Below are 13,369 nucleotides of genomic sequence, written 5' to 3' on the forward strand. Positions count from 1 at the left end.
AGGAATTTTATTAAGGGAGTTGAAAACAAAAATGTGTAATAAAACTTGAAGGGCATGAAATAGGCTTGGTCTAATGATGACTGGATGGCTGTGAGTCACCTCTGTGGCGAAGGTGGGAATGTCCCATAATCAATTCTTGTTTTTTTGTGCTGTGAGTGTTCAGAAAATTGTCTACACTAGAAAATCTAGGGATACGAAAACAAGTTACCAGTCAGTGTCTCTGACCAGCAACCCTTAGAACACATAAACCAGCATAAGAATTGTGTTCAAGTGTTTGAACCAATGAGATGTCTCAGGAGGAAGCGTGGATTAAGAATTAAGAATGCTGTTGTTGGGTGTCATTGAGTCGATTCTGACTCACAGCAGCCTCATACTGATGCTACCACTAACCCCACTCTGCCCTTGTCAGACACTGCTGATTAATCAGGATTTGCTTTCCTACTAGGCCTCCTTGTAGCCTCAGGACGTCTTTCAGAGTGCTACCTAACCTGTTTGCCTCCCCTGACACAACAGAAAGAAGCACAGGCAGGCCAGGATCCAGTCTCAATCTCACCAAGCTAACATGTCTTACAAAACTTCACTCTGCCCCATCTGTAAAACGGAGATAATGATACCTATCTCACCTGCTTATTATGAAGATTAGATAAAATTTCTGGGATAGCACCTGACATATAATAGACACTCATTAAGTGTTAGTTCCTCCTTCTTTCTATACTGGCATAAGCAGGCGTAAGGCAGCTCACCACTGAGGCAGTTAGCAGTACAAATTACCTAACTGGCTGGAGGTGTGGGCCCACCGAGATGTGCCTCAGAAGAAAGGCCTGGAAGTCTACTTCAGAAAAATCAGCCATTGAAACCTCTATGGAGCACATCTCTACTCTGACACACATGGGGTCACCATGAGCCAGAACTGACTCAATGGCAATTGGCTTCTGGCTAACATATTGGATGGACATTAAATTTTTATTTGAAGGATGATACAGTGTGTTTTGTTTCATGCTAAGGTAATGGTAAAAATCAATCAACTCTAGAATATGCTTTTTCCCTGCATATATACTTGGGAGCTTTTCTTCTGGCCTGAAGTAAAATATGTTTTAATTAACAGCCTTCTTGGGAACAGTGAATCTGAACTTCATAGTTAGATGGCACTTGTTAAGCATGACCTGTGTTCATTGCCTCCCTCTTTCCTCTATGCATATCAGACCCAGTGAATTACTCAGTATTAGATTAATCAGTGAGTCATAAAGCATTTATCAGATGCCTAGTAAGTACCAGGAATATTTCTAATATGAAACATGTCACACTGCTAGGCAGAAGTAAGTGATGGAGCTGCTTACCTAGTTTTGCCTTCTCTGGGCACCAAAATCTTGACTCTAAAACTCAAGTGAAGTCTACCCAATTTAGACTTTTTTCTGTAACTTGGGCTTCCTATAGACAACAAAAAGGTGTTTTGAGAATGACTAAACCCACACACCAGAATGAAAACTATATACATCGATGATACAGTTAATACATTAATTTGTAAATTGCTATGCTAGACATATGTGTGATCCATTTGTGAGAAAAAGAGACAAAGTCGCTAACATCAGGATGCTTGGGAAGACAGACTTTAACCCTATGATTACACACACACACACAAGACACATGATGATTATAGAAAGTGTTACAAAGAAAAATAGTGTACCTAAATATAACACACACACATGCATGACTCTTCCAATTCTTCCAAACTACACAAGTGATGAAAAACATCCTCTTAGGCTAAGTGAACAGGAATTATAAAGGATATGGACAGTGCAGAAAGAACTCTGAGTCTGCATGCCCCAGGATCTCAGACAAACGGAGACCCAAACCCTATGGATGGAACAGCAAACATGTTTTTAGTCATCCTCAGCATCCTGTGCTGGGCAAGTCTAATCATCGTCATATGAAAGGGAAGCCCCGCAACAGCTCTGTCTCAGCTTTTTATACCTCAAATGGCATGGCCTGACTAGCGTCTGAGGAAACACACATTTGCATTCTTAGAGATTCTTGGCAGCAACTACTTCTCCTCCAAAAGGACACAGGGCTTATGGTGCTTGGTCAGGAGTTGCTGCTCAGACTGATTTATGGAACACCAGGCATCTGTCCCGGATCTTTGAGACCTGATTCCCACTGTCTGAACAGGCACTTGGAACACGGTTTGAAAATATAACAGTCTAGGAACTGTTAACTACAGGAATATTAATTCCATAAGACTAACACCCCCACACTAAGCATGACTACCAGCCATGCCTGAGCTGTCACATCACATCACATCTAAGATATTAGTGGGCCATCCATTCTCCCTTCAAATGTACGGGACACTCATTTGTGGAGTCATAGAATGAATGGGGATAATACAGTTTGGGCAGTTTTCTCTCCTTTAAAACAAAACAAAATGAAGTGTCTGTATCTTCTATGTATGACAATTTAAACCATGAAAAGAAGAAATATACCAGAGAATCATAGAATTAGGCATCAAGCATGAAAGTGAGAAGTGAACAGCTATTTAAATGGGTAGTATTAGAAAACAGGGCATGATTTTTCTAACCCATGGCTCATCTGTGTTTCTAGTAAGGAATGTAAGGTTCTTCATCTTCTGAAGACTAACAAAATTCTAACATATTTCTTAGGAGGGAGTTTCACTGATATGATCAAGATTCTTCAAAATAAGACAACATATGTTAAATTGATTAAACCTATTAAAATATACATAATGTAGATTCTTTATTAACTTCTGCATACCCTTCCAGTAATTCACCACTGAATTATAAATGATACAGACATAAAAAAGAAAACCATGGAAGGAGAGAATGCTCAGCAATTCTCAGGAGAAACTAAAGATTTAAGAAGAATAACTAGGCACTCAGACATTTATAGGTCAATGCACAGGGTAGGGGTAATGTGAATTTGTATCATAATAAGGTTTGTGTTATCTCAGGACTCTGGGTTTTAGTAGAACATATTCCACGACAGTAGGAATACAACAATGGAAGGATACCACCCCTGCTCAAAAGAAATTGATCTAACAGTAGTGGGAGTGGAAGGAGAGCTATACACCTATATACTATCAGAAGGGATATCTGTGAATCTGAAGTTTTGCAGAGGCTGTTTAGGCAAGGATAAAAAAAAGAAAAAAAAAAAGAAGAAAACAGAAGCAATATTATTAGAGGAGGCTATCGTGGGCTATTCAATTAACCAGTTTCCTTTAGCATCTGATATACTTCCTTCTAGCTGATCTATCTTACCTCTTCCCTGACATATCCTTTTCCACTGCTACCACTTAAAGTTGGTGTTACCTCAGACTTCCAGGCTCTGTTCTCATCTACATCTATGCATTTCCTCTTCTATTGCATATATTTCCATGTCTCTCATTATCAGTTGTAAGCAGATGATTCCAAAAGCTGTAACCCTGGCCCTGACAACACCTGGGCTTCTGTTTCCACCTGCCACTGAGATACCTGACTATGTCACAAATACTTCAGACACAACACATCCAAACTGGAGCTAGATATTATGGCCGTAAAACATGACCCTTCCCTTCCTACCTCCCTGATCTCAATTAAAAGCATTCCCATTAACTTGGTTAGAAGCCTCTTTTACTCTTCTATCTCACAATTTCCTTTGATCCTAGTTCCAAAATGTCTTTACAGTAGATTATTTTCTCCAGTACAATGACTTAGTTTTTGCCCTTATCATGTCTGGACTGCCCTCTTATGATAGCCTCCTGATTGGTTTCTTTGCTACCAGTATTCATCTCCCATTCCTGCCTCCTGCCTGGACCTTAAGACAGTGTAGCTCATAGAAAGGTTTAGGTAGAGTTAGAGTGGTTACCACCTCACAGATATCCTTTCTGGTAGAATATAGGTGTATAGTTCTCCCTCCACCCCCACTACTCTTAGATCAATGTTTTATCATATAAAACATTCACACACTGGATAGGAAGTAGGCCTGGTAATCTCTAAGGTAGGGTTGCCAGACAAGGACCAAGGCCTGCCTGCAGAGTCACTAAAAAAAAAAAAGAAAAAAAAACTAAACCCAGTGCCGTTGAGTCAACTCCGACTCATAGTGACCCTACTGGACAAAGTAGAACTGCCCCATAGAGTTTCCAAGGAGCGCCTGGTGGATTTGAACTGCTGACCCTTTGGTTAGCAGCCATAGCACTTAACCACTACGCCACCAGTGTTTCCACAGAGTCACTAGGGCTGCTTATTCAAAATAAGATCCCTTTATTCCACCCGAAATGCACTATCTGCTGTGTCTAGGCCCTTAAGTTGTATTCTTGTAGACTCCCCAAGTGATTTTTGGAAACGCCTAAGATTTTGTCCAATTATAAGACTCAGTGATTATAATACTCTAATCAGAATCCAATTTGCTATGCCAAGAGAATAGCTACAAAAGTATTTTGCGCAATGGCAGCATCATTAAACTAAACATAAAATCTTCTGAGTGGCTCACATCGAATGCAAAAACACTCATCTGAATATATAAATTCTGGAAAGTTTGTGAAAATAATCACATCACATTACAGTCATGGCTCATACACATTTTTTTCCCCAAAACACATATATCTGTGTGGTTTCCTTCAGTTTCACACATGATGTTAATGGGCTGCATATGAACAGTTACAAGAACACATGACATAAAATATAGTGGTGAGTGCTATTTATATAAAATATTTAGAAATCAGAGTGCTAATTACATTTTAGATAAGCACAATTAAGATTTAGCAGTACAAGAGGAGAAAACGTGGGTAAAATAAAAGCCATTAAAAAAAAAAAAGAGGCACGCACGTGCACACAAACACACTTTTCAGTTGAATCTCTTAAAAAAAATGAAAACATCCTTGCTTCACATACCACATAACATGTTTCCTATATCAGTAATTACTATGGGCATTAGGAGCACATGAACTAGCCAGGGAATCAGGTCCCTGTAGAATTAACTATAGTAGATAATATATGTCATAGCCATATCAGTGCTATAAATAATGTGTTCTAGAAAAATAAAGATAAGAATGATTAATTCTTCCCATTATAATGGTAGTCTCAAAAAGGAGTAAATTTGTAAATATGAACCTAAACCCTCAAGTGTCAGAAGGTGACTTCCAACATATGTGAACTGATGCCTGAAAATACAAATATAGGTGTATTCATTAGCAATAATTAGCAATAGGATATATAAACCAACAAAAACCAAACCCAGTGCCGTCGAGTCGATTCTGACTCATAGCGATCCTATAGAACAGAGTAGACCTGCCCCATAGAGTTTCCAAGGAACACCTGGCAGATTTGAACTGCTGACCCTTTGGTTAGCAGCCGTAGCACTTAACCACTCTGCCACCAGGGTTTCCATAGGATATATATGTGTTCATAATTAATGAAATTGTTTAAAATAACTGTTTTGTCTTTAGTCCAGGCATTCTAAACTTTTTTTAAAGTACTTTGTTTCAATATTAGAAGTGCAGGTTATTAAAATAAGAATACATTTTTTCCCATAGAAACAATTTTGTAAAGTGTGCTGAGGATCCCAGGCTAACCGACAAATCCTATTGAAACCATAACGAATTTAGCTATATGAAAGTAATGATACGGTCAGAAATCTACAAAAAAAAAAAAAAAAAAAAGGTGACAGAAAGAAGGGGAAGCATGGCATGGCAGAAAGAAAGGGAAGAAAAAAGGTTTCCTTCCCTTTCTATAAAAGGCTGTCCTTAAAAAAAAGTTTTTTTTTTTTTGTCCTTAGCTATTATGAAATAACTACACCCTTCTTTGCTACCATTACGTTTTACTGCCTCTCCTACCTTCCAATAACGAACAACAAAAAAAAAAAAACCGTTTGCTGTCGAGTCAACTCCGACTCATAGCGACCCTATATAACAGAGTAGAACTGCCCCCATAAGATTGCCAAGGAGCACCTGGTGGAATAGAACTGCCGACCCTTTGGTTAGCAGCTGTAGCTCTTAATCACTATGCCACCAGGGTTTCCTACCTCCCAATAGCCCTTTGGTATTCAATGCCATGACTACAGTACCTTTGATCATGAGATACAGAAAATTAATAGGGAAATCTTAACCCTATATCAGTTAGGGTTCGGTTTGACTGCATAAAACAGAAAATAATAATAGTAATTGAAGCAATAGAGAAGTGGCTGTATATGGCTCAGAGCTAGTCAATGGTTCCATGGTTATCAAGGACCCTGACTCCTTCCATTATTCTCTTCTAAACCCCAGAACATGTCTTCTGTTCTAAAGCAATCTTAACAGTCCAAGATAATTGCTGGAGCTCCAGCCACCATGATTATATTCTAGGCAGCAGAAGGGAAAAGCAGAGAAGGGCAAAAAAAGACAGTAAAAGGGCAAGATGAACCTGTTTTTTAAAGTGTCTTCTGCTTATATCTCATTGACTAAAATCTAGTCATAAGGCACATCTGACTGCAAAAGTAACTGGCAATAGAGTATTTTAGCTGTCTCCTTTACTGCTCCAAATTAAATTGAAGATCTGTTGCTGGGGATGAAGAGGAGACTGGATATTTGTAGGCGATTAGTAATCTCTGCCAAGTGTCTTAAATGTCCAGTGCTCTAGATTACCTACCTCCTTTTCCACCAGCTCAGTGACGATATCTTAATTCTATTTTAAAGAAATAATCTAACAGAAATGACCCTCCCAGACCAGTGACTCAATTCTGGCCACACATTACCCAAACACATTAGAATCACTTAAAATGCCTTAAAAAAAATGTCCAGGCTACACCTCAGGCCAATTAAATCAGAAACTTGGCAGTGAGATCCAGGCCACAGTATTTTTAAAAAATATCTCGAGGTCATCTCAGTGCACAGCCAGGTTTGAGAATCACTGTGCTAAAGAAATTTAGAAAGAAGGCAGGTAGCCCAAATGAAGCTCTGTTTTTTTCACTTTTTTTTTCTGCTATATAATCAAGCGATATAAAAACTGAAACCCGCAAGTACAGAATAATTTTGGGAGGGGTAGCACGCTCCCCAATAGCATCTTCTGTAATGCCTGAATCATAAGATTCTCTGAAGATTCCAGCTTTTCTTTAGAATGGATCCAGGATAACCTAGTTGGTCACTCTTGATACCTTTACTTCTCACACACCACACATCAACTCAAAGACTTTATGTTTTTGATAATTAATTCTCAAATCATTTCACTGTTTTCATTCTAGTACAACCCATTGTTGCCTCAACTTCATCTCTGTGACTGACCCTCATACTGTTTTCTCTGTATCCAGTTTTGCCTTTATTTCATCCAATAACCACAAAGCAACCAAAGAGATATTTTTTTAAAAAAAACATACAAATCTGATCATGTCTTTTCTGTGGTCTACATAGCAAAAAAAAGAAAAAACCCTGCAGCCATCGAGTCAATTCCAACTCATAGTGCCCCTATAGGACAGAGTAGTACTGCCCCATATGGTTTCCAAAGAATGCCTGGTGTATTCAAACTGCCAACCTTTTGGTTAGCAGCCATAGCTCTTAGTCATTGAGCCACCAGGTTTTTCAGTCTACATAGATCCCTCCAATAACTTCCTATTGATCAAAGGCTAAACACTAAACCTCTTATCTAGGACTCCTTGTCCTACAAGATCCACTCCTGCCAACCCTCTAGTCCCATCTTAAGTCACTCATCACATTATTGTACAGTGGCCTCTTTTCATGTTTCCAATGCCAACAGACTCTTCTTTATTTTTACCCTCTCTTTTCCAAACACACCAAACCCCCAAACTCAAATAAATCAGCACCTTCATTTTGTTCATTCCTTTTAAAGAAATCTTCCCTGCTTCCCAAAACTGAGTCAGGTCCCATGCTATACTTTTCATGGCTCTTACCATTGTTTTAATTAATTATTTTAAGCCTCTTCCCTAATTTTTTTTTTTTCTCTGAAGACAGAGAACATCTGTATTTTGTTTTCAGAGCCTAGGACAGCTATCACAAGTATTTGATAAATACGATAAATATAAATACTATGAATGAATATGTAGTATGGGATATAGAGATTAGAAAGTCAGATGAGGGACAAACTGCAATGGTTGCTTATAACTTAGGAATATGTGACCCAAGTAAACCTCTCTTCCTTCTTTTTCAATATGTGTCTGTGTCTCTGCAGGTTGTGATTTGATTCCTGTACAGTATCTTCGCTGGGGTGACCCTGAGCCCATTGCAGCTGTGGTGTTTGCCTGCCTTGGCCTGCTGGCTACCCTGTTTGTTACTGTAGTCTTCATCATTTACCGTGATACACCAGTAGTCAAGTCCTCCAGCAGAGAACTCTGCTACATTATCCTTGCAGGCATCTGCCTGGGCTACCTATGTACCTTCTGCCTCATTGCAAAGCCTAAACAAATTTATTGCTACCTTCAGAGAATTGGCATTGGTCTCTCCCCAGCCATGAGCTACTCAGCCCTTGTAACCAAGACCAACCGTATTGCGAGGATCCTGGCCGGCAGCAAGAAGAAGATCTGTACCAAAAAGCCCAGATTCATGAGTGCCTGTGCCCAGCTGGTGATTGCTTTCATTCTCATATGCATCCAGTTGGGCATCATCATCGCTCTCTTTATAATGGAGCCTCCAGACATAATGCATGACTACCCAAGCATCCGGGAAGTCTACCTGATTTGTAACACCACCAACCTAGGAGTTGTCACTCCTCTTGGATACAACGGACTGTTGATTTTAAGCTGCACCTTCTATGCGTTCAAGACCAGAAATGTTCCAGCTAACTTCAATGAGGCCAAGTATATTGCCTTCACAATGTACACCACCTGCATTATATGGCTGGCCTTTGTGCCAATCTACTTTGGCAGCAACTACAAAATCATCACCATGTGTTTTTCAGTCAGTCTAAGTGCCACAGTGGCTCTAGGCTGCATGTTTGTGCCGAAGGTCTACATCATCCTGGCGAAACCAGAGAGAAATGTGCGCAGCGCCTTCACCACATCCACCGTGGTGCGTATGCATGTGGGGGATGGCAAGTCATCCTCAGCGGCCAGCAGATCCAGCAGCCTAGTCAACCTCTGGAAGAGGAGGGGCTCCTCTGGGGAAACCCTAAGGTAAACATTGTGTGGGCATTGGGGGCACTGGCCCCTATAGCTGAAGCAGTGGCATTCACATCCTAGGTCTTTTAAATGGGAGAGAGCTCAGTTAATGAAGCTATGAGAGGCAGGGTGCTAAGAAAAGGGCTTTGGACCTCCTCATTGAATGTTTTTTTGTGGGGTTCATTGGATGTGGGCCCAGTTATGAAGTCCAAAGCTAGAAATGTGGAAGTTTAGGTCTCTGATGAAGCCAAAAGTTACAGTGAAAGGGGTGATGTCAGGATGATTGGAGAGCAGTGTTAAATTGCTTAGCCAAGGCTAGGACCTTGAGGTCCTGAGGATGCAAAGATACACTGTGAACTAAATTCTACTTCAGCAGAAGGGAGTAGAGAAGAAGGTAGGTGTTAAAAGAGATTATGCTGAGAGCAGGATGCCAAAAGCCAAGAGGCTTATACATCTGATGGCACCTGCATGTGCCTGAATCTTTTCAAGTCCAGAAGAGCCCTTGACTGCCCATCCTATAGAGGCAAAAGAATACAGAGTTTATATCATAATGATTATATCATTAATGGACAAGTTGAACTCTTTGGGAAATGGCTAAGCAGCTGAGAAGGGCAAAACAGCAAGGTGGCTTTGCATAAAATTCTCCTAAACAAACAGTCTCCCACTTCCCTGATGCCCATAGTTTCATCCCAGCCCAAGCTGACGATCGTCAGTAGTAGTTATTACACAAATGTCCTCTGAAAGTGATCTGCAGCCATCAGCCAGTGATCCCCACCCTCCACCATGTGAGGACTTCCTTTTGTGATAAATGATCCTAAAGCACTTCAAGGCAATGGGATCATCTTACCAGTGGCTTGGGAACAAATTCTGAGATATTACAACAGCTACACAGACCACTGAATTGCAATAAGAATTTCCTCTATTTAAGGAGTACATATCAAAAGAACTATTCAGGACATAAGCCCTTCTAACTGTAGGGGAGGGGGTTGATATTTTTTCTAAAAGCTAGATAAATGGAAGAGAAATATCTTTCAAAAGGAAGAGATCATCTAAATGTTCACCTTTAACTTCTCTTAGCTTGCATGACAGGTTGCTCTTTTCTATCATTCCTAATTCTTCAAAGCGTGAATTATGGTGATAGTGTAGATGTTGTCTCTGACGAGGTTTGAAAAGGATTCACAGGATACTTGGAGTTTATCTGCACAGCCTATTTCATTTGCATTATGAATTTTATCTTTGCCTCTTCTAATTAGTTTCTAATTCCTCTATACTTCTCATCTCTTTCCATATATATTGCCCAAGGTATTCATCTAAATAACAAGCTTTGGAGGAAACAACTCATCTTTTACTTCCTCAATAAATCCTGGCAATGCCATGGTCTGTACGCTGAAGTCTTTCTATATATGTAACCCAGTGGCATATTTTCCATCTGTCTTCTTAGCTCCTCTCTGAAACATTCTTTTTCAGAAACTTCTGCAAGATCAGCCTTTCATTTTAGCTAAAATACTAATTTTTTCAAACGTTTATTTTATCAGCCAAACCATTTCTTCAAACAAAATCTTCCAGGGAAGCCTGATATATAAAACAGATAGATTGATGGCGGGAGGGAATTGTGAGTCTGTGCCGTAGCATCTAAAAAACTCACCAGGATAGGCTCTTTAAAGAGACACTATGGAATGCTGTTGAAGAGTATTGGCTTTGTAGCTGGATTTCTCTGGAGTTTGAGTCCTGAAACTTCCATTCTGTCTCTCTCAGCCTTAGTAACTGCATCCACCAAATTGGGATATCACTCACCTCATAGGACTGTGAAGAGTGAAATAGATAATGGGTATAAAGAAAAGACATAGAGCAGATAACTTTACTGAAGGCAGTGCATACATAGCGCTGGATAGCACTGAGATTCAATCACTGACCAGCTGTTTAACCTGGGCAAATTACTTAACCTCTTTTTTCTTTGGTTTCTTCCTCTGATAAATGGAGATCATGAAATACATACCTCATAGAGTGGTCTTAAGGATTAAATGATTTAGCACATGTAAAATATCTGCCACATGGTAAACACTTCTTAAGTGTTCGCTATTATTATTAACTAAACTAACAATTGTCATTCTTCTTCCAAATCTGAAAGTCTTTGTGTCAGGTATGCAACCAGGATGATCTTAAGAGCAAAGAGATCATAAAAGGCAGTGTAGATCTATACATTGATAATACAGCCTGGGATTTCCAGAGCATCCCTATCTTTACAGTTTTCAGCTCCTTGCCCAGCACAGAGCCCACTGTATGTTCTAATTAAATAGGGTAAGCTACTTGGGAGTGGGAATCTTTTCCGCCTTGTTCAGTATTGGGAACTCAATCACCTAGATGGGTGCTTGGCACATAAAAGACACTCAGTAATCATTTGTTGGTATATTTGTTGAATGAATGAATTTGTAAAGGTACTAACATGGTAGGCATTTTTTACTTGTATTTAAGTGTCCATACTACTACCCCCTGTTGGTCCTACCAGCTTTCATAAGATTAAGCCTACGGTGATCTCTATCACAAAAATGCCCGGCACTCAAACAGTCATTGGTCTGTGCTTAAGAATTGGCGTGCTAATTCCATCTACTGATCTCATGTTTTGCTGTAATTCTAATGTTCCTCTGGTAACAGTATGATTTTCAACTATTTTATTTCTTCTTTAGTAAATAGACAACAAAAAGGACAAAATTTACTGATAGTGCCAATAGGAAACAGGAATTCTGAAGACTGTGTGGCAATGGTTTAACCTGTTTTTCCCTACAGGGCCATGCAGTTCTTAATGATTGGGTTTTGTGGTCAGTAAATTTGGGTATTAGAATCTCAAAGAGGGTAAAGAGGGACCTATGACAATTGTTGGGTTTTCATTATGTTTTTGTAGCTACAACAGGTAGGCTATAGTCCTTTGTTCCATTAATCAAGATAATCAAATAGAACCTACTTTGGATATGGAGAAGAAGAAAACACAGAAAAAGTTCTAATTCCCTCGCACGAGGGAAATACATCACAAACCTGGTCCGCCTTTTAAGCCATAATCTTTATGGATCAATTTCCTTACTTTCGCAGACAGAAATTAGATCCCAGCTAAAGTTTCTCTCCTCTCTGCCTTCCATGAGCCCCAAAACTTAGTGTTTCCTCTGATTCAAAAATTAAGATGGTTACAGCATTAATATAGTATTTATCACATTGTAGCACAGAAGTACTTATGTATGAATTTATCTCCCTTTTTAGTTTGTAATTTTCTGAAGGACAGTATATAGCACACTATCCAGTCACACTGGGGCTCAAATAATGGGAAATGGGTTAACTTGCATGCTTCTATTCTTTTTACACTTATTCTAATTTTACTGCCACTAGTTATGCTCCATGAGCCCTGGTGGCGCAGTGGTTAAAGTGATCGACTGATAACTGAAAGGGTGGCAATTCCAAACCACCAGTGGCTCTGTGGAAAAAGATGTGGCAGTCTGCTTCTGTAGAGATTTACAGCCTCAGAAACCCCATGGAGTCGCTATGAGTCAGAATCTACTAGACGGCAGTGGGAGTTATGCTCCTAAGGGGTCCTGTCTGCACAGTGGTCAAAGTGCTCAGCTGCTAACTGAAAGGTTTGTGGTTCAAACCCACCAGCCACTCCATGGGAGAAAGATGTAGCAGTCTGCCTCTGTAAAGATTTACAGCCTTGGAAACCCTATGGGGCATCTACTCTGTCCTCTGTCCTATGGGTCACTATGAGTTGGAATGGACTCATCAGAAGTGATTTTTTTTTTTGGTTTTGTTATGCTCCTCAGGTTTGAAATCTTGAATATGCCAGTGAGCCCTTCTATTATGACCTAAAGCCAAAACCAAACCCACTGCCGTCAAGTTAATTCCAACTCATAGGGACCCTATAGGACAGAGTAGAAGTGCCCCATAGGGTTTCCAAGTCTTTATGGAAGCAGACTGCCACATCTTTCTCCCTTGGAGCTGCTGGTGGTTTCCAACCACTGACCTTTTGGTTAGCAGCCAAGCGCTTTAACCATTGTACCACCAGGGCTCTATATTGAGACCTGGGATGGTCTTAAATAGGTAACACAAATCTCTGGATGTAAGTGTTTGGAGAAAAGTAGCTGCTATCCTAGGCTGGCCTGGTTCTACTTTCTTACACTGGTGTATGGAGAAACAGGTTGCTGGAAACTCAGGCTGGATCTAGACCCTCTTTCTGGATGGGCCTATGCAAATCCTTTCCATATCTCATGGCAGAGAGCAAGAGCTCATCATTAGGTACTTTTGAATGAAGAAAGTAATA

At 40.0% G+C, this 13,369-nt stretch overlaps 1 protein-coding gene across 3 annotated transcripts in view; it reads left to right on the top strand.

Moving 5' to 3' along the window:
- The window catches only part of GRM5 (glutamate metabotropic receptor 5), a 574,274-nt gene that overhangs the window by 499,821 nt on the left and 61,084 nt on the right, over positions 1–13,369 (top strand). For all 3 annotated transcript variants that reach the window (XM_049890686.1, XM_049890685.1, XM_049890687.1), the window contains exon 8: positions 8,145–9,084. In XM_049890686.1, coding sequence (XP_049746643.1) covers positions 8,145–9,084 — 940 coding nt within the window. The remainder of the gene's footprint in view (positions 1–8,144; positions 9,085–13,369) is intronic.

Source organism: Elephas maximus, chromosome 7 (genome assembly GCF_024166365.1).
Source record: "Elephas maximus indicus isolate mEleMax1 chromosome 7, mEleMax1 primary haplotype, whole genome shotgun sequence".
NCBI classification, from domain to species: domain Eukaryota; kingdom Metazoa; phylum Chordata; class Mammalia; order Proboscidea; family Elephantidae; genus Elephas; species Elephas maximus.